General features: G+C 44.1%; 1 protein-coding gene across 3 annotated transcripts in view; it reads right to left on the bottom strand.

The window, feature by feature from the left end:
- KCNIP3 (potassium voltage-gated channel interacting protein 3) overlaps positions 1-21,911 on the bottom strand; it is a 783,111-nt gene that overhangs the window by 176,428 nt on the left and 584,772 nt on the right. For all 3 annotated transcript variants that reach the window (XM_086943324.1, XM_086943326.1, XM_086943325.1), the window contains one exon: positions 8,431-8,555. In XM_086943324.1, the coding sequence (XP_086799450.1) occupies positions 8,431-8,555 (125 nt within the window). The remainder of the gene's footprint in view (positions 1-8,430; positions 8,556-21,911) is intronic.

Raw genomic sequence — 21,911 nt, 5'->3', positions numbered from 1 at the left:
CGTCTACGATAAAGACCTACAAGCTAAAGTGGAAAAGGTTCTGTCACTGGTGTGCAGCTGCCAATATCCATCCCATCCATTCCACTCCTGCACAGCTTCTGCTGTTCTTTCTACAGCTGGCTCAATCAGGACTTTTCCACTCCACTTTGTAAGTTTTCCTGGAGGCAATATCTCGTTTTCGGCAGGATGGGACTACCTCTCTCTGCTCTTCAAGAATCATTCATCAGTTTTTTCAAAGGACTGTTCAGGAAGTTCCCGCCCATTCGTCGTCCTCCTCCTTCCTGGCATCTCAATGCCGTTTTGGCACAATTGATGAAGGCGCCTTTCGAGCCTATCCACAAAGCGGATTAAAAATGTTTTACTTGGAAGGTGGCTCTTCTAATTTTGATCTCTTCACGTCGCGTGAGTGATATTCACGCCTTCACTGTTAAACCTCCTTTCCTTCAATTCAAATCGGACTGTGTTCTGCTTCGCACCAATCTGATTTCCATGCCTAAAGAACCAACTGATTTTCACCTAAACGAGCAAGTGTTGATAAAAACTTTCTTCGCTAATCCTCAAACTCCAGCGGAGCAACGTTTACATTCACTGGACGTTAAAAGATGCATTAAATTTCACATCGACAGAACGGCGCCCTTTCGTAGATCTGACCAACTGTTCTTGCTTATGGACGCATGTGCAGAGGACGTTCTGTTACCAAGCCAACTATTGCACGTTGGATTCTTCATCAATTTCCTTCTGCCACCAGAAAGCTGCAAAGCCTCTTCAATCTTCAGTGATAGCTCATTCCACCAGGGCGATGTCATCCTCTACTGCCCTGTTTGCTGGGATGCCAATTCACCAGATATGTCGAGCAGCTACGTGGTCCAGCAGGCACACTTTCACAAAGCACTACTGCCTTGAGACGATCAACGAGGCTGATACGGCAGTAGGCCAAGCTGTGCTTTGCAATCTTTTTAAATAAGGTGAGCCTCTATTCTTCCTTCCGCCTCTTGGTGGTATATGATTTGTTATTACCTGCCTGGCTACATTATGTCATTGCATGTTTTTTCATGCCAATGCACTGCTGATTTGGTCCTGCTGCCAGTTATTACTGCTTACTATTCTATTTAAGCATGTGAATCTATGAAAGACACCCTAATACTGGAGAAGAACAATTGTTACTTACCTGTAAACTGGTGGTTATCTAGTATTGGTGTCTTTCATAGATTCACATCCACCCACCTCCCCTCAGAGACTCACTTCTCCTCCTAGACTCTTTTGTCACTCCCGTGCTGCGAAAATCTGAGGGCCTGAGCCTCTGAGGAGAAGGTTCTAGAGGGGTGCTTGCGCCTGATTGGCTGTAGTTTGGACTAACATAATGGCATGGACATGTTATATAGACGTTTTTCTTTTCTCCTATGTATTCCTATGTGTTAATGCTATCCTGGTACTTATAAGTATTTCTGGTTTTGGAATTTGTGTGATATGTTTTTATATTCATATTTTATTGGGATTTATTGCTATTTTATTTACCGTGGGGCTCCCACTTCAACGACGGGGAATATTCAAGCATGTGAATCTATGAAAGACACCCTAATACTGGAGAAGCACAGCACTACCTCTTCAGCCCAGGGTACCACCCTTTGCCCAAGCCAGCTGGGGGCATCTTCTGCCCTAGGAAATCACATTTCCATATTGGTGGAGGACAATACCTTCAACACAACCCAAAGACACTGATTATCCCACAGAACAGTGGGTACGTTTCAGTCCCTGAACATCCGATACAAGCATTTCCATCCCCAAGTACCCCCTGCCCCAAAGGAGTCGGGAGCTTCTCCTTCCTCCCACTGTCAGAGCACCCCTAACCACACTATATCCCATTTACCAAGGACGCCGTTACCCCACACTTGTAGATGCCACCTTAACCTCATCAGCTCTATGCCAACTTCTGTTCCTAACTAGTGTCACTTCATCCACAGGCCACCTGTGCCTGACACATCTCAGGAAGGATTTCCACTCCATCGACCCAGGAAAGCCCCTGTGCCCAAATATATAGGGGCATTTTCACCCACCCTTCACACCTAAAAGAAACCTGACCCAAGTGGCTGAAGTCATTTCAAATCCCTGATTTCTAGAGTGCACTTTGTGCCACACTTGTAGGGGCCATCTTAATCTTCTCACGTCCAGATTAGCCTATCTCCAGGAGCAGCACAGCTATACCCTAGCCCCAGAGCACAACTGTCAGGCACAATTGCAGATATATTGGTCCTCTACCACTCTCCCAGAGCTCTGTGAATGCCACGCTGTGCATTGCTAGAAGGAGGAAGAGAGGGCAGGAATGAAAGGGAGGTCAGCAGTAAGGAATGAAGGGATGCAATGGACAAGAAGATAAATCTATAGTAAAGAAAGTTAATTGACGTTTTGCAGCAGAAGGAACATTAGCAAACAGGGAAAATAAGTAAAGCATGAAAGTTGATAAGTAAACAACAGAGGCAACGAAGTTAGCAATGGGGGAAATCAGAAACTAAATTAATGAGATCAGCAGAGACGTAGAAGCCAGCAGTGGTGGAAGGGTTGCAGTGAAAGACAGAAAGTTGGCAGCGGAGAGCAAGAGGTCAACAGGGAAGGATAGGAGTTCTAGAGCCTGAGGACAGGGTCAACAAAGATGGGAGAGATAGCAGCAATTAGGCAAAGGGTGGTGTGCTGGGGGCGTGTGCTGGGGGCGTGACAAACACTGGGGGCGTGTGGTACGTTCCACCCTTCATGCCATGTCTCATATTGTGTGCTAATCCCACCCTGCTCCCTTTAAATACCCCTGCACCCCATGATCATAACCCACCCTTACTCCTTAAAATACCCCAACACCCTTAAACACTAACCCATCTTAACCCTATAATATACCCTGTACCCCAAAACCCAAACCTATCCCTAAACCCTAAAAATACCCCTATACCACAAAACCCAAACCTAGCCCTGAACCCTATAAATACCCCTGTACCCCAAAACCCAAACTAGCCCTGAACCCTAAAAATACCACTGTACCCCAAAACCCAAACCTACCCCTGAACCCTAAAATACCCCTGTACCCCAAAACACAAACCTAGCCCTGAACCCTTAAAATACCCCTGTACCCCAAAACCCAAACCTACCCCTGAACCCTAGAAATACCCCTGTACCCCAAAACCCAAACCTAGCCCTGAACCCTAAAAATGCCCCTGTACCCCGAAACCCAAACCTAGCCCTGAACCCTTAAAATACCCCTGTACCCCAAAACCCAAACCTAGCCCTGAACCCTAAAATACCCCTGTACACCAAAACCCAAACCTACCCCTGAACCCTAAAAATACCCCTATACCCCAAAACCCCAAACTAGCCCTGAGCCCTAAAAATACCTGTATACCCCCAAACCCAAAACTATATCTGAACCCTTAAAATACACCTGTACCCCAAAACCCAAACCTAGCCCTGAACCCTAAAAATACCCCTGTACCCCAAAACCCAAACCTGGCCCTGAACCCTAAAATACCCCTGTACCCCAAAACCTAGCCCTGAACCCTAAAATACCCCTGTACCCCAAAACCCAAACCTACCCCTGAACCCTAAAAATACCCCTATACCCCAAAACCCAAAACTAGCCCTGAGCCCAAAAAATACCTGTATACCCCAAAACCCAAAACTATATCTGAACCCTTAAAATACACCTGTACCCCAAAACCCAAACCTACCCCTGAACCCTAAAAATACCCCTATACCCCAAAACCCAAACCTAGCCCTGAACCCTAAAAATACCCCTGTACCCCAAAACCCATACCTATCCCTAAACCCTAAAACTACCCCTGTACCCCATAACCCAAAACTATATCTGAACCCTTAAAATACCCAAACACCCCAAAACATATACCTCAGTACCCCAAAACATAGAACCCTATACCCATACTTACGTTATCCAAATATTAAAAAAAACATGCTTTTACCATTCATGCATTTACAACGAATTTCGTTGTAAATGTATGCGTAGTAAAAGCATATAAAATGTAATGCCATGCGTTATAATGGCATTGCGGAGTCATGGTACTTTCGTAACGAAAGTATGCGGAGTGATGGTATGCGGAAAGAAAGTTGCGGAATAATCGGTGTTTACCCTCCCCCGGTAACTACATTGGTGGCACGGCGGCCCACATCGCAAGCAACATACTCATATTTTTTCACCACCCATTTGAAAAATGCACAGGTCTCTCTCATTGATGGCCAGCACCAACATACACTTTTAGACACACTTCCCGCCACAAGTTCTAGAATTGCAAACTTTAGAGCTGGGGAGCTACGTTCGAATCTCGGCATCAGCTCAACATCCTGTGATTCCAGGCAAATCGCTTTGTCTCCCTGTGCCTACCACAAATGAATGTGTTCTTCTGTAATGTAAATTGTGCTCATGCCATGTTGTCGAGTTTGCGCTATATAATATTGCAAAGAAATATAAAGTAGGGAAACTCGAGTTCACACACTACTGAACGCGCACTCTTAAGTGCATCAGCAGTGCACTGTGAATCGGAGCGTTGCACAGGTCTGTCACAGATAAGAAATGCTATCAAAACGAAATCCTACAAAACAATATACTACTGGCTGGCAGCAATTCATACCCGGACAACGTCGGCGCGGGCTGCTATCAACAATGAAATCATAAACCAAGGACTTATAGAAATTGAAGACTCACTGTATCTATTAAGCGAGAAGTCCTTACAAGATTTCAGCCTGCCGCCCGCGGTCCGAACTAACCTAACTGGATACCACAATATCGCTACCGCACACAATATTCCAGAGCTAAATAACTACCTTGCTCAACACTTGCCTAACTTAGTTTCCGATCAACAACTCGCCTACAACACCATAGTTGATAGTGTTGAAAAGAAGCAAGGCAAACTATTGTTCATAGACGCCCCCGGTGGCACAGGAAAGACTTACCTAATCAACCTCATACATGCCAAAGTTTGATTTCTGGGAATTTGGCTCTAGCTGTTGCTTCATCTGTAATAGCTGCCACTTTGCTAACAGCAGGGAAAACAGCACATTCTACCTTTGAACTGCCTCTAACAGTTTCCCTTGAAAGGGATTCAATATGCTCTATTCGGAAAAACGGACCTTTGGGGACACTGCTTCAAAATGTGTCTCTTATGTGGGACGAATGTACAATGATACTAAAACCATTGCTGCCTAGCCTTTTTTTACCCGGACAACGTCGGGACGGGCCGCTAGTTTGGTATAATGGGATGTCCTGCAGGGTGTCACCATCTCACATCTGTTCTTATTATTATTCATAACATCGGGCTATTCTTACAAATACGAAGTAAGTGCATGACCAACATCCATATTAGTTTGAAGTGCATGGCAGGCATTCCTTCTTACAAATATCGACACCCTTTTAGTCACTCTTTAATGGTGAATTTATAGCATTGAGGATAAATCCTAACAGCATAGAGTACCTTCTGACCCCTACTTGCATATTTTCTCCGCATCTATGGGGCACATGCCCAAAACCTTCTCTTCAGGTCTGAATTTTCAAATTTATTTTTCTATTTATTCATGAAGTTTTATATAGCACAAACTAGACACAGTGAGGGTATCAGAGCGCTTTACAAATGTTCCATCAAAAAGAAAATTGAGAATTAGGAACATAGATATGAGTAGCTAACAGGAGAACGTAAATGTTGACAGTAAACGATGTAGGTCCGGAGTAGTTCAGGAGTGCTTTATTCATTCTCGCATAGAGTTCATTCAGCACAGATCCTGGTAGGTGAGCAGAGTCTGGATGGTGCCCAGCTCAGTCCAGAACTGGGATCAGGGGAGAGTTTTGTTCATTAGAAGAAGTTTGACTTCTTTTTTGATGGAGATTGAAGGGTTCTTTCTGATTGCAGGGGCAGGGCGTTCCAGATCCTAGGTGCTAGGCCTGAGAAGGTGCAGGGGTAGGTTTTATTTTTCTGAAATTTTTGAGGTTTCAATAGCAAGGTGTTGGTGCTTCTCAAAGTTCTGTGACATCACAAATGGTTCTCCATATGTATGTTATGAATTTCTGGACCACACATGCACACGCCAAAACTTCCCTCTCTATAGTGTTGCAATTGCATCCTGCGTCTGAGAATGCGAAGGATGCGAAGGAGACTGTGTTCTCCTGCCCTTTCACCCACTGGTCAAAGACAACCCAAGCCCTCTGAGGCTAGCATCCACTGTAATGAACGGCCTTCTAGAAGGAACAAAAGGCTGAAAAGCTGGAGCAGTAAGTACTAACTGTTTAGTCTCCTCAGAAGCCCTACTAACCTGGCTGTCCCAACCAAATGTATTCCTTTCTTGAGCAGTGCTCTAAGAGGTTGCACTGTCAAGACACACCCCGGGACAAACCTGGCACAGTATTCACAAAGCCCCAGGAAAGGACACAACACACCTTTATCTGAAGGTGGAGTGACATTCTTGATGACTTCGAGGTTGCAAAGTTTCAGTTTTATACCTTCTCCTGAAATGGTGTGACAGATACTCAACATATCCTACCATTAGTTTACATTTCTCAGCTTTGACTGTCATACCTCTTGACTGTAAAACACTAGAAACATTTTCCAAAAGCTGCCTGTGCTCTTCCGCAGTCTCCATAAAAATTAGTAAGTCATCCTGGAAGGCTTGAACGTTAACCATGTTCCCAAACAGGGTGTCCATAATTTTTTGTAAGACACTTGCCGCAGAAGTGAGTCGAAATGGTAAGCATAGATACTTGTAAGCACCATATGTGTTAAGTGTTTGAGAACGTTCAGGAATTTGAAGGTATGCAGAGTGCAAAGCAATAGTGGAGAAGAATTTGGATTTTCCCACATTGGTGATCATCTCTTTTATATGGGGACAGGGATGACAATCCACTAATACATTCTTATGGAGGGACCTCAGGTCCACACACAGCCTGAGATCCCCAGACGTCTTCTTGGTAAGAACAATCATAGATACCAATTCAGATGAATCTGTGGGTGCCATAATTACCTCAGAGCAATTTTTCCAACAAATCCTTCAAAGTCTGCCTCACGATCAAAAGGTACTGGCCTAATTTTGTGTACAACAGGTGATGCTCCTTTCTTCAATTTATTGCAATGTTGAAAGCCCTGAACTGAACCAACCACATCCTTGAAAACCTCAAGAAACCTAGAGACCAACTGTGCTGTTACTTCACCTGCCACATTTACAGACATGACAGACACACTCACCACATTCTGGCATCCCTCCCAACCGAATAGGAAGATCATGACCAGGATGCAATATAATGCCTAACCTGGCTAAATCCTTCAACCCCCACAACATCTCTGCCATTAATGGCAATATACACTTTGGTGACTGTACATCTATCCAAGACCTTTAATGATGATCAGAAGAACCCAAGATCAATATCCTGGACACCAAATACTCTAGGATTCCTGTCAGGGCATTCTAAAACCATGGACTTAGGCCATAAACTATAGTAGGTGCAATCTGCCAAAACAGCAACTGGTGCCCCCGAGGCAGCCAGGATCGTCACTTTTTTACCATCAAAGATGGCTTCACGCAATGGCTTAAGTTCTCTGCACTCAGCTACATCAGGCATATCTACTATCAACAATACTTTAGAAAATCTGTTTGCACAATGTTGCGTCTCATTATCAACATCCTTAGTGTATACTTTACTGATTTTCACTTTACAAGTGTTGCCAGCAGTACTAGAACTGAGAACACTTTGGAAAACCACTTTAAAGTGGGCAAATGGGACCAGTGAAGGGCACTAGTATGAGTGATGGGGTACCCAGTAGCGTCATTTGAGGGCATGGGGTTACTGGCTGAAAAGCTGAGGTATTACTACAGATGGCTCAGACTGGATAAGGGGGATGCAATGCTGTGGAGACGGATATGCAACTGGCAGTGGACAAGCGGGACTGATGCCAGATGAAGGAAAGGATTAGAAAAGGGAGGCAGGGAGCTGAAGATTAAATATGTGGGTCTGGAGCTGGGAAGACTGGATGGAGATGGGGAAAAAGTGGTTGGAGTTGTTGGAACACAAAGGGTATATTGAGGAATTGGATAGTTAAGTCTACGGTGTGGAGATGGTGATTGCGTGATTGAAAGTGGAAGCCAAGGTGACACGAGATGAAAGATCGAGAGTCTGAATTCAAAGACAGGGATTGGAAATTAAAGTAAAGGTTGGAGATAAGATAGCAATAAGTGGTTGAGAACAAAACATTTATAAATGGAGGATGGGGGGTTGAAGATGAGGAACAGTTGGGTGGCGATAGAGAGAGGAGGACGGAGCTGGTGAAAGAGAAAGGTTAAGTAAAAGGTGGTAGGACTTGGGTAATAGAGTGGTTGGAAATCTGGGATGAGATGGTTTACATCAGAGTAAAGCCTTGATTAATGGTACATGACTGCTAGAGCACAAAAGATACATACGTTTTTGAAGCCTCTGTACAATGACTGCAGCTCCTTCTTGGTAAACTTCGTCTGAGCTTGAAGTTGGTCCAACCCCTCCGGCTGATGACGCACCGTTGACAGTTCAAGGTCACTCTCACTGCTGTCTGAAAAACATAAAAGGAAGTATTGGTTCCATCACACATATCAATGGAAGATGTTGAGCTCGTCATGGGGCAAATGAAAGTGACAATCTGTAAGAGTGTTGAACTACAGATGCAGCTATTGCTAAGCACAAATATTTTTGTAGGTAATGCTTCTAGACAGAACTTTGCACGTGGTCCTTTCTAATTGAACAAATCACTTATGCATGTTTGTTTTCCAATACAGTGACATTACCAGCACACTCACCATATACACAATTATAAAACAAACAGTTTGAGAGAGTGTGAAAGACAATTTGGCCCTAAATAGATAAACAAGATTGAGGAAGTAGTTTCTCTTGTTTAGCAAGATCCAATCCATCATTTAAGGAATACTCTTATCCCATATGAATTAATCAGTCATCTACTTGCTGAAAAGCTGCCTCTCCGGAAACAGTGCGGCTCTAAGACAATTAACAACACCATTGGGCGGGAAGGGCGTCAGTTCTTTAAAGTACCAATGGTCTCAAACACAAATGACACCCCCCCCTTTGAGTATCAATGTGCCTAATCAGTAAAGATCCTGATGTCACTGATCCATAATAATGGCCTGCTCAGTAAGGAATTGTGGTTTCCCAATGCAGTAACAAGCTTGAATGGCCACGGGGTGTAATAGGCAGTAATGTCCCCTTTAAGTAATGAATGCCAATATCCACAGGGAGCAATGAGCATTAATGTACCACAGCAGTATCGACTCTCAAGGTGCATTGATGCTGTAACGCAGGAATGAGACTCAATTGCCCTGGCCAGTAACAATTATCGACGTAGACATGCATTAAAGAACATTAATATTGCCCCCAGGCAGTAACAACAAGCATTGGCAAAGCCAATAGGTCTAGCCTTTGGGGCCATTAAAGTGTTTAGCCAGAGCTATTGGATTTGCCAATATCTTTAAGATATGTGGTAAAGCATTGTGGCAGTTGTGCAACAAGCTAAGAAATTATAATAAAAAAGTGTTATATGCATTGTTTTACCTTATATATAACCAGGAAGACATTATGTACAACTGAATGACCCTATTAAAAATAGAATTTACATAAACAATGTCTTCTAGGTTTATTTGTCCTTGCAATGCTGGCAACTTCTTATTACCTGTTTTAATGCTTTGTTTGTTATAGTTTTTTTGTTAATTGGGTCGCAGTGGTACATAAACAACAGGAGGGTGGCGGTTGGGAAATAATAACTGAATTATGACACGAGCAGCGGACAGAGACTGGTTAGAATCAACAGATGCTAGATTTAGAGGGCACACTCAGGTGGTGCTGAGTGATGCTGAGGAGGTGGTGTGCTGGTGCGGATGTGATGTTGAGTGATTCTAAGGTGGTGCTGAGTGATGCTGAGGTGGTGGTGCTGCTCTGGTGTTGGTGTGTTGAGAGCCCAAGCATTATAAGGTGATAAAGGCTTAGAGGTAGTCAGAGGAGTGAAGCAGTATAGTAAAATATGATAGGCAGCTAGTATTCGATTAGGAGTTTGTGACTTTCGCCATTTGCAGAAATAGAGAATTATTTAATGAGATTGTGAACAGATGATGTTCCATAACTGTGCTAAGGACTACAGAGGTGAATAAGGGATAATGTGAGTTAAATGCCAAGAGTTTGTCACCACATATCATAGTTGAATTAAGGTGCTGTGATGTGTATTTATGAACCTGGTTGTGGTAGGCTGGCCTACCACATACAGTAGATTTCCGTTGTGTGATGTGGGTGCTAGTGTCTAGTGTAAGGAATGCTTACATTTATGTGTATCAGGGCAAGAGCAGAAGATGAAGGTTTGAAAGTACAAAAGGTATGCAGCGCCTCGAAAGGCCACTTCAAGTTCTGGGAATGGATTTACTGACATGATATTGCACTATTGAACACTGTTGGACACTATGTGGGCTGAGCACTTATGGGCAGCGTAAGCTGCTGGCACTGATGCATAAGGATTATATACCTCATTGACTTTCTTTTGTAGTTTTATATAGCCCGAACGTGGCACAAAGTCATGAGGGCGCTTCTAGGGATGCAGCTGGCATTCAAATTGACACCTGTAGGAAGGAGTGGTCATGAACAATAATTTGATTCAGTACAGATTGCATCAGAATGCCAATTTTGTATAACAGTTTACACGAATCAACCCGTATTAAAAAGAACAAGATATGCATTAAATGTTTGGAACAAAAACACATTTATTGCATCAAACCATCAGTGAAAATGTTAGAGCACAGTTGCGTTTATCCCGGTTTGTTTACATGTTTATTCACGGTGCCCACCTGAGTGGAAGAGCCGGGATTTTCATTCAGTGCCAGCAGCGCCATAAAATCAAAACAAATAAACCGGCTGTGTCTCACTCTAGTGAGAGTCGTAAAAAGTTAGATTTACCACCCGTTTTTTTCCCAAACCTCTTCCCCGTGCGTTCAAGTAAAAAGGTCAATCATTCAGAGCTGAGACACGATGGCTTGAGTGGTCAGTTAACCCCCCCCTAGTAACTTCAAGATTTCGGCGAACATTTATGTTTTTGCAAGCGAAAAATAAAGCAAACAATAAAGATCCAGTGAGGTTTCAAAACTAAAAGGGGACACTTTTTTGAGTCTGAAACTTTAAAGTCCTTGGATTGTCTGAAGATAAAAATCCTTTTAGGACTGTAAAAATTTCAGATGATTTTTATTGAATCTACTTAATAAATGGATCACTGATGAAAACGTTACATGTTTATCCCGGGGGGACTCTCTCTACATGTGTTCTAACGGCAAAGTGCAATCAATGTTCAAAGTACCTTAAAGCATTATTTCCGGGCTCAGTCCAATGTAAGCTGCTTGACACAAAATGGCTGCTTCACAAGTGTGTGCCCCTTTAGAATCACACCGGTTCTGTGCTAGAGTAAATGATGCAGCCCTGTGATCAATAAAATGTGAACAATCGTGCTGGAATTATTTGCTGTACAGCTTGGAATGTGGTCCCATCTAACAGCACCATGTAACACAGGATGTGGAGTGGTTGCGGATTAGGCAGCAGAGGAGCTCTAGAACCACTTGGGCCCTCCTGCATGCTGCGCATGGCTGCATGAATAAAGCATACGGAGACAGCATTGTCATTGTTTGGTGTCAGGCGCTTGACTGACTCTTCAGCCATGCCTGGTGCATTTTATTGCATTCCGTACGCAACGCCTAGCCGAAACTATGCGGGGAACGTTGGAAGGGGGAACACAGATCACCCCTGTGCTTAAATAGGTCAAACGGGCAACGTACAGTCCTTCTCAACTCTGATTAAATATAACATCACCATAGGAAAACTACTTATCTACTGCAAACACGTCAGCCCTGCAGCCTCAAGGACCCTCGGGCTCTTGATGCCCAACTAAAGCTCCAGTGAAACTGACAGCACAGGGAATGAGAGTCCAAAAGGCAGGGGTGGAGAGGGTCTGCCCCAGTACCAGGGGAGCCTAAAATGGCAGGGGAAAGGAGAGCAAGCTGCAAGGCGAGGGAAGTACAAAACAAGCGTGTGCGCCTTGCGCTTAAACAAGTTTGACGAGAGGCAGCAGGGGGAGGGGAGAGGGGAGGGGGCCTGCGCCTGTTTCCCTTGCAGGAGTGAGCAGGAACCATCTGTTAATTACAAACAGATGGTTTGTAAGCTCGCTCCCACAAGGGAATCGCCAAACGTGCACGCTTTGCCATTGAAAGCAATGGAACCCATGCACGTTTTTCAATGCAAAACGGAATTGATTAATAAAGGTCTTTTTCCTAAGCGACACATGCGCGCAGCGTAGGCAAGACCTAAAAATCAATGTTCCTTGGAAGTTATAAGGCTTAATAGACAGGCGCAGTAACAATTTCCTTTGGTTTGGTCCTAGGCATTAATGAGCATAAAGCCCCCATAGAGTAAATACCATCAATGGGGGTAAGCCCTTGTGAGAAAAAATGGCCGATGAATTTCAATGGCTCCAGCATCGGTGAGCCTTATTGGTCCCAAAGCAGTAATGATGATCAATGGAGCATTAATGAGCATCATTAGCCCATATACCATCTTCGGGCCATGCCCACGGTGTGTGAAGGTTATTAGTGCTGTGCCAGTCCCCATTCGCTTTACAAAGGGCAAGGGAGAGAGGAATTTAATATTGTATTTAAAAAAGTGTTCTGGGCAGTTTCCAGTTCTCCACATACCGGCCTCTGGTACCTTGGGCTAGGCCAGGATGTTTAAATGGCATTTGTTTAGCGGGCATGACATACCCTGCAGACTTTAACTTAAAAATAAGCAGAAAATGATATTTCTGCTCCTCCACACACAGTGAAACGATCCAACAATAAAATAAGAAAAGATATTTTTTGCATTTTAATCTCACTCAGTGTTCATAAAGACCAAGAAACAGAGAGGAAAAAGAACACACTTACTTTATTTGATCGCTTGAGAATTGTCCTACTCTGGGGGAAAGCTCTTTTCAAGGCCTGCATTGCGTCAACAAAATGGATTATAGATTTAAAACAAGCCTACTTTTTTTTTTATTAATGAGGCAGCTTACATGACCATGACACAAGATGTGCGAAGTGCCATAGCTGCTATATTTTCCGCTTCCCTGGAGGACATTTTAATTATACTTAGTAACTAGGTCATTACAGCATTTTGTAACATGCATTGGCATAGCCAACAGGTCTCACCTTTGGGAACTTATAAGTGTTTAGCCATAGATATTAACTTTGCGTATGTTTTTAAGTTGTGCTGTACAGAAGTCTGCACCATGCTGAAAAATTATATTAAAGAAGTGTGAGAAGCATTTTTGTTACTTTAGATATGACCAAGAAATTATTATGTACATTCCACCCGGGAGTACATAACAGTCTCTCGAGGATAGACTACATTTTAACATTGGCAGTCACACAAGGGAGACGGTTAGAGATAACGCACCTACCCAGGGGCATATCAGACCACTCACCGATACTACTAAAATGCATTTCTCAGACCTTGAGTAGGAGGCGTACCTTCCCTCTGTATCCTGGATATTTGAAAGTCCCTAAAATTGGTAGGGCATTCTTAAATCTACAAAGCAGTACTTCATTGAAAATGAGAGATCAGTAGACTCGCCGAGCATAATATGGGAGGCATGTAAAACAGTGATAAGAGGACAGGCCATATCGTTAGTCATGAGTCATATGCGGGACCGTAGACAAAATATGGAAGAGCTGGAATATCAGGAAGAGAAAGTCCGGCAGGCAGAGGAGGCACATGCTGCAAACACCACAGACAGCACTACACATGCCCTAACGCTAGCTTGCCACGAACTTAAGACATACGCTTCGGAAGAAATTAAAGCTAAACACACACCCACAAATCATCTGCTCTATGAGATAGGGGACAAAACGGGTAAACTGCTGGCTTGGCTAGAGAGACGTGAGAAGGTAAGCCGTTGGATTGGCCAGCTGACAAGGGAAGATGGCACCAATACGACAGATCCACAACAAATAGTGGAAGAGCTAGCATCCCATTATGAAAAAGTGTATACGCCTGCGGCTACAGCCACAGTGGACGAAAACCTGGGCATTCTGCGCGGAATACAGCTGGCCACGTTGTCGCAAACGGAAAGTCTGGACCTAGAAAGGGCATTGACTGCAGAGGAATTGGGTAAGGCGCTAAATGCACGCCACACGGGGAAAGCATTAGGACCCAATGGGCTGCCGATAGAACTATACAAAAAAGCAGCAGTGCCTCTACTGCCCCGACTACTGAATATATATAATGAGAGTGTAGAAAAAGGTATGCTACCTAGAGACCAGCGCTTGGCCACTATAGTGGTGATCTATAAACCTGGCAAGCCACAATTACATTGCTCGTCTTACCGCCCGATATCCCTACTGAACGCAGAGGCCAAGATTTTAGCAAAAGCCCTCGCAACCCGCTTACAGCCTTACCTTGCGACATTGATTCACCCTGAACAATACGGGTTCATGCCGGGACACAATACCGCCTTAAATCTGAGACGTCTTCACGGAGTACTGGCCCGGAAATCGGATATAACGGAGGATGCCGCAATCCTATCATTAGACGCAACAATGGCGTTCGACCTTGTTGAATGGCCGTTTTTGTTCTCTGTCCTCCAGAGGGTAGGTTTTGGTGCAAAATATTGTGCTTGGATTAAATTGCTGTACACAGCACCTTTGGCACAAGTGGTAGCAAATGGACGTATCTCAAGGGAATTTGCATTAGGACGGGGCACAAGACAGGGCTGACCCCTATCGCCTCTCCTGTTCGCACTGGTACTAAAACCATTAGCAACTTGGATAAGACAGGACGAGCTGATCCGAGGGATAAGATGGGAAGAGACATGGGAAGACCGCATCTCGCTTTATGCGGAAGATGTGCTGATATACTTGACCTCCCCGACACGATCACTGAACTGTCTGTTGAATATGTGCACTGAGTACGGAAAGGTGTCGGGATACACAATTAATTGGACAAAGTCGCTTCTTTATGTAATGCACAGCCCCACAACACAGCTTCCGCAGGGATGTGAGCTACAGTTCACAACCCGGGGATTTAATTACCTGGGAATTTATGCTACGACACAGCAAACATTATTTATAGACGAAAACCTCATGAAACCACTACTGAAGTTCTGGCGAGACGTCACACATTGGAAGTCTCTCCAGTTGACTCTTCTGGGCAGGGCTGCCCCCTTTAAAATGTTGGCCCTGCCTCGGTTTTTATATGCCCTACAAAATACTCAATTTCCGGTCCCCCCACATATTTTAAAGCAACTGAAACAGAGGTCTCCACCTTACTGTGGGACGGCAAGGTAGCGCAAATAGCACAACACAAGCTGACCCGTAGTTGGTATGACGGAGGGGTGGCCTTGCCTAACATAAAATTTTATTATTGGGCAGCACAACTTATGGTGATAAATCACTGGATACATACACCGCATGACGAACCTGCCTTTCGAATGGACAGATTCATGCTGCCTGCGGACCAATTGATGAGAGCCCTCTACACCACTAAAAGAAAGATTACACTCACTGGCCCCACAGCACACACAGTTAAAATCTGGCATGTGGCGCAACGGGCGCTAGGCTGGGAAGGAGTACTGATGCAGGCTACCTCCCTCTCGGAGACCCAGAAACTAGGGAACTTGTCCTGATCGAATGGTTTCAAGCATGGGACCTCATTGGTATAAGCAAAATAGGGGACCTATGGTCAAAAGGGGAGGTGGTGTCCTTTGCAACACTGCAGGAGAAATATGAACTAGCAGGGACCGCACTGTTTCGATACACCCAAATCAGACACGCCCTTACAAGTGCCATTCCTCCAGAGACACAATTACCAGAGACCGCGCCCTTAGAGGACAGACTCCTCACCGACCACATGGACAAAAAGGCTATTTCCCTAACGTACCGGAAGATCATAAATAATTTACCTGATCCAACGACGGCCCTGAGGGAACGGTGGCAGACAGACGTGGGCGGCATGGAAGACTCTGACTGGCTGGAGGCATTGGCATCACCACGAGAAGGGGCAACACCATCCAAACTTAAACTAGTACAGCTAAAGATACTCCACCGCATATACTACTCTCGCACCACGCTACATAAAATTGGCTGCGCACCTGACACACTGTGTGTACGAAACTGTGGACTCCTACGTACATTCTACCATATACTCTGGGAATGCCCGCGGATACAGATATACTGGGAGAAAATTATGAATGTGATGTCACAGGCGGGAGGGGTGGAGGCCCTACCAAACCCAAAGAGATGTCTCCTAACCATGTGGGAACCCACAGACTTGAACCTGCAACTGTAAAACTGGGTTACATTCAGGATGACAATTGCTAAAAGGAATATAGCAAGGAATTGGGGAACAGATCTACTACCCACATACCAGCACTGGAGAAATGACTTAGATGTGGCAATGGTGGCGGAAAGGGCAGTTTTTACACACAGGGGATGCCCCAGGAAATGGACCAAGATATGGGGGAAATGGAACGAATTTAGAGGATACATATGCGAACCCCCACAAACAGAATCAAGCCCTGACACAAGCCCGGGATGATGGGAATGGACAGAGTAAGGCCCGGTCCAGATATACGACACTATAGTAAGACGGGAGGGGGTGAAAAGCAAAAATCTGATGTAGAAGTGGTAGGGTGGGGCGAACTGATTATGTAAATAGCCAATATGACTCATTGTACAGGAATAGCGGTTGATTTAATAGAATATGATGTAATGGAGAATGCTTTGATTTATTATGCAAAACTGAATAAAAATGTTTTTTTTTTAAAAAAGAAAGAATTATGTAGAACTGAACGACCATATTTTTTTTAAAAAAGTATTAATAATAAATAATGTCTTGAGGTTTTTTTTGTCTTTTGAATGCTGGCAACTTGTATTTGCCAGTCCCAATGGTTGCTTTTTATGTTTTTTTTTGTTATGGGCGGGATAAATAATAGGAGAGTGAAGCTGAGTTAGTTAGTTAGTGAGAGTGAGTGACTTAGCGAGTTAATTAGTGAGAGAGAGTTAGTTAGTAAGAGTGATAGAGTTAGTGAGAGTGAGAGTTAGTGAGAGTGAGAGTTAGTGAGAGTTAGCTAGTTAGTGAGAGTGAGTGAGTGAGAGTGAAAGTTAGTGAGTTAGTGATAGAGAGTGAGAGTGAGTTAGTGAGTTAGTCAGAGAGTTAATTAGTGAGAGTTAGTGAGTGAGTTAGTGTGAGAGTGTTAGCAAGTTAGTGTGAGAGTGAGAGTTAGCGAGTTAGTGAGAGAGAGTTAGTGAGTGAGAGTGAGCTAGTGAGTGAGAGAGTTAGTGCACTACCTAATCCCACCAACAATTTTTTTTAGAGACATTAAGCAGTGCGCTGTGATGAATTCAGCAGCACAATTTTTTTAATGATTAGACTACAAATCCTGATTGTGAAGTAGAGTTAATGAAACATTGCCATTATTTTGTGGTGTGCTGCACTAGTCTTACCCACCACAGCACAATTTTGCTAGCGGTTTTCAAAAGAGCTAGATAAATTACAGTCAGTTAAAAAGATTATGCAATTTCACAAGGCCTATCACTTATGAAAATGTATGTAGATCCTACTTCACTTCATTTTTTCCAGTATGCCCCTTAAGTTGGATTTGCATAATCTACTTATACATGGTAGAATGGAAAAATTGGACGCAATATACCTTTCAGCTACACAGGCAGCGGTGCTCCTGGATGGCGGACAGGAACATGACGGACATGCCATTGAAGCCGTTGGGGATCGTGCTGGCGCTGAGCAGGAAGAAGATGGTGAGCTGGAAGGACACCTACTCTCCCAGGAAGGAGATCGATTGGTCATAGTCTCTCATTGCGGTGGAGCGGGCAGAGGCGGTGGCACGGAGGGGTGCCGTCCAGGGAGCAGCTCGCTGTGCTGGGCAGGAGGGTCTCATTCTGGCCTCAGTCACCCACTCCACTGCTCTAGGACGGTCCCTGTACACGGCACTCAGCCTACATGACCATCAGCCGAGGCAGCCTTGGAGGAAGCGGGCAAACTCATTGGCGCGCCACTACATGTTACACAAACACTCCTCACAGCGACATGCCTCCAGCCCCCAGGGAGATGCAAATAAGCAGCCCGGCACTGGTCATTGGACAGAACTAAGGAATCTAATTTGACTGTGAAGGCATTGGAACCCTATGCATGAGCACCAGTTACACAAGGACAAATTCATGTTTTTTGTAGGCGAAGTAAGATTAAGAGTTTCGCCCAGAATAACAGGATGTTGGGTCGTGCCCAGACTAGAACTAGGGGGTTCCTCAGCCCCAAGGTCGGCAACGCTGGCCATTGCGTCCCATCCTCTCTCCACGATGACCCCACCACTCTTTGCGGAAATGAACAAAAATTACTCGGGTGATAATCTAATCCGTAAATAAGGGATCGAGTTGTGGCAAACGAAAGTTGGAGTCATGAGGGACCGAGTTTGTAAAGAAGGGTCTGACAGTCTTTATTTACATTTATAAAACAAGCGCTGCCGTGAAAGTGAAACCAACATCAAAGTAACTTCATCCACAAAAGATGCCACCCTGCGCACCGCTGCCCGCTTCCGGAATGCAGCTGTCGCTCTGCTCGCTCTCGCAAGGCATAGGCTGAGGGAGTGAACATTTGTCTAAAAGGTGGCACATGCGCCCGCATTTAGACATTGGAAGGCTACAAAAGCACGACACAGGCAACAGCCAACCAAATGCGTGGGGGAGGAGACTGAGCCACACAAGGAAAAGCTGTGGGAGTTGAAGTCCTTACAATAAGCGTCGCCGAGCAGCGCATGGGCACTGGCTCAGGCGACACCTAAAAATGTAAAAAGCGCACAGAAAGTAGAACATCGAGTTTTTGACTCAGGCTCCGCAAAACCTTCTGGGAGGCCTGGTAACACCTATGAAAATACCAGGAATGAAAGTAGCCACTGAACTTCGCTTTATCGTTATGAATTTCTGCCCACTGCAGAACCAAGGAAGGGTGAGGGGTTCTCACGCCATTAGCCCCACGTAAATCAAGGCCTGCTGCCTTTCATGGAAATAAGTAATTTAAACACAGACAGGCCTCTATTCTGTTAATGTAAAAACATTGTGAACTGTTCAACGGTTTAAGGCCTGACAGTTCTATCAAATTCAGTACATTTTCATGGTGACACAGGCATTACTGGAAGGGATTCGATGGCAGGGTAAATAATTGTCAAATTTCTATCCTCGGAGCCCGCTGGTTTAACAGAAAGTGAGTATTTCAGCAGCAAATTGGTAATTATGTCTACGTTTACCAAATCTGTTTCCAAAACCTATACTTCTATGTCTGTTTTGTCATTGCATGCAGTTGAGCACTGGGTCAACCCGAGGTCGAATTTGAGAGGCAGAACTCAGCTGGGCCAGGGAACTGTCACTGTGCGAAAATATGTCGTGCAGCCAAGCTAAATGTCACATGTCTGTGACATTAAGAAAATGTAATCTGAGACTGGGCGTGCTCAATTTGGCCTAAAAATCAAAGGAGGCCTGGTATATTTACATATAAAACAAGTGTTCTGCTGCCGTATATGTTCTTGAATCCATGAATTCTGAGTTGGACTCATTCACAGACAATCATTCTTGTTTGTGTTCTTGATCCCTTTGTTGTTCTATTATTCATGGTTTGAATCACGTCTTTGTAATAACGTATATAGTGTATCAAGTGCATTTATTATGTGATTTCGAAATTCTGTAAATAGGGATTATTAACAGATTAATTTAACTCTTGAAAGTCAACCGTGCATAAACCAGTGGCTTATTCTATAAAACTAGAGACAGGAGGGCATTATCTGTTTCTTTAAAATGCAGAATCTTTACCTCGTAAAGCCCAGATCCGAGATTCAAACTTGACTACAATGTGTAATCCTGGGCAAACCATTGTACCCCGCTCTCAGCTGTGATTCATTTACCTTAACTGCTAACTGTAAGAACAACTAGAAAGTATTCAGTTCAGTGACCTCTGTAATGTGTAGATTCTGCTCCATGTATAACAATATTGACCCTTCATACAGAGCAAACCAAAAATATAACCGTCCCTTGGATTCATAATGGCAACATCATCAAGCAAGTCTTAATTTAATAGTTCTAAATCAACCTTTAGACGTGAATTTTAATATCTGCCGTTCGACGCTATAAGGTCATCTTTTGGATTAAAATGTAATCTTAAGAAATAATAAATAATTTTTTAATTTCAAAGATTCTAGTCATTTATCCGTCTGCAATATGTTTTACGATTCCCTTTATGGATCTTTCAAAGAGAATCTTGGCTCATGCTTTGGATGCAAGAGGCTGGAATAGTCCCTGTTCTGCTCGTCCTGTGAATTCTGGCTGGCAGTGTAGAGAGCTTATTTCCTCTTGTAAACCAGTAACGCATATACAAAGTTAGCTTTATTGTCTTCTAGCATGGCAAGGGGATTGGCAAATGTGAAATTCCACATGGGGTCGGAGGAGAAGGTGAGAGGGTCAGCTATAGGGGAGGGACTACTAACTTTAGATTGTGTCCGGACATACACGTTTTCTACTGGGTATTCTGACAGTGCCCGCCCCACTCACACCAGGGCCGTCACAAGGGGAGGAAGAGCAGCCAGGGCTACATGTCGCAGGTCCAGACTTTTACAGAGGCTCACGCTTCCACTGATTTAATGTATTTATAATATAAGAGAAGGCCTCGTTTCCTTTTGTGCTGTATCTATTCTGAGGCAAGTAACACATGTTGCCACTAGATGGGGCCATATACTAACGCTGCTTTAAAATATGTGCAAGAACATTGTTTTCCTTTTGAGCGTCTTCCTGAGGCACCAGAGATGGGTTCGTCAAGGGCAAGCATGACATTGGGGACCCGGAACCTACAAATCTCCTGAGGCATGACTCGCTCAAAGGCGGTTTGGTTATTTCGTGGTCCAACTCTCACGGAATGAGAATCGCTTCAGCAAAGTTATTTCTTTCTGGGTAAAAGCACAAAATGTGTGCTTCTCCAGACAAAACACTCTTAAAATATATTGTCTACTTGTGTGGATGACAATATGATTCCTACACCTTTTAATCCACATTGATTTATGTAATGCGTCTTATAGACTGATTTACACAGTTATAATTCATTGTGTTTAATGTGTGTGTGATGTTAAGTGTTAACACCCTACACTGGTATGATTAGTGCTATAAAACAAATGAAATGTATGTGAGAGAGTGGCTATGGAGAGATCGGGGGCACTGTGAGGGTGCTAGTGAGGGATCCATGGAGAAGGAGGTAATTATGGGGATGTTATAAAAGATGGACTACAAGTGGGTGTACTACCTCAGCTTAGGCCACCTTTCAAGCTTATTAGCAACTAGCGGCCCGTCCCAACGTTGTCCGGGTAAAAAAAGGCTAGGCAGCAATGGTTTTAGTATCATTGTACATTCGCCCCACATGATAAGAGACACATTTTGAAGCAGTGTCCCCAAAGGTCCGTTTTTCCGAATAGAGCATATTGAATCCCTTTCAAGGGAAACTGTTAGAGGCAGTTCAAAGGTAGAATGTGCTGTTTTCCCAGCTGTTAGCAAAGTGGCAGCTATTCCAGATGAAGGCACAGCTAGAGCCAAATTCCCAGAAGATCGAACTTTGGCAAGTATGAGGTTGATTAGGTAAGTCTTTCCTGTGCCACCGGGGGCGTCTATGAACAATAGTTTGCCTTGCTTCTTTTCAACACTATCAACTATGGTGTTGTAGGCGAGTTGTTGATCGGGAACTAAGTTAGGCAAGTGTTGAGCAAGGTAGTTATTTAGCTCTGGAATATTGTGTGCGGTAGCGATATTGTGGTATCCAGTTAGGTTAGTTCGGACCGCGGGCGGCAGGCTGAAAT

The sequence above is a fragment of the Lissotriton vulgaris genome, chromosome 11 (genome assembly GCF_964263255.1).
Source record: "Lissotriton vulgaris chromosome 11, aLisVul1.2, whole genome shotgun sequence".
In the NCBI taxonomy this organism is placed as follows: Eukaryota; Metazoa; Chordata; class Amphibia; order Caudata; family Salamandridae; genus Lissotriton; species Lissotriton vulgaris.
The sequence above is the reverse complement of the archived record's forward strand: the minus strand, read 5'-3'. Positions and strand labels throughout refer to the sequence as shown.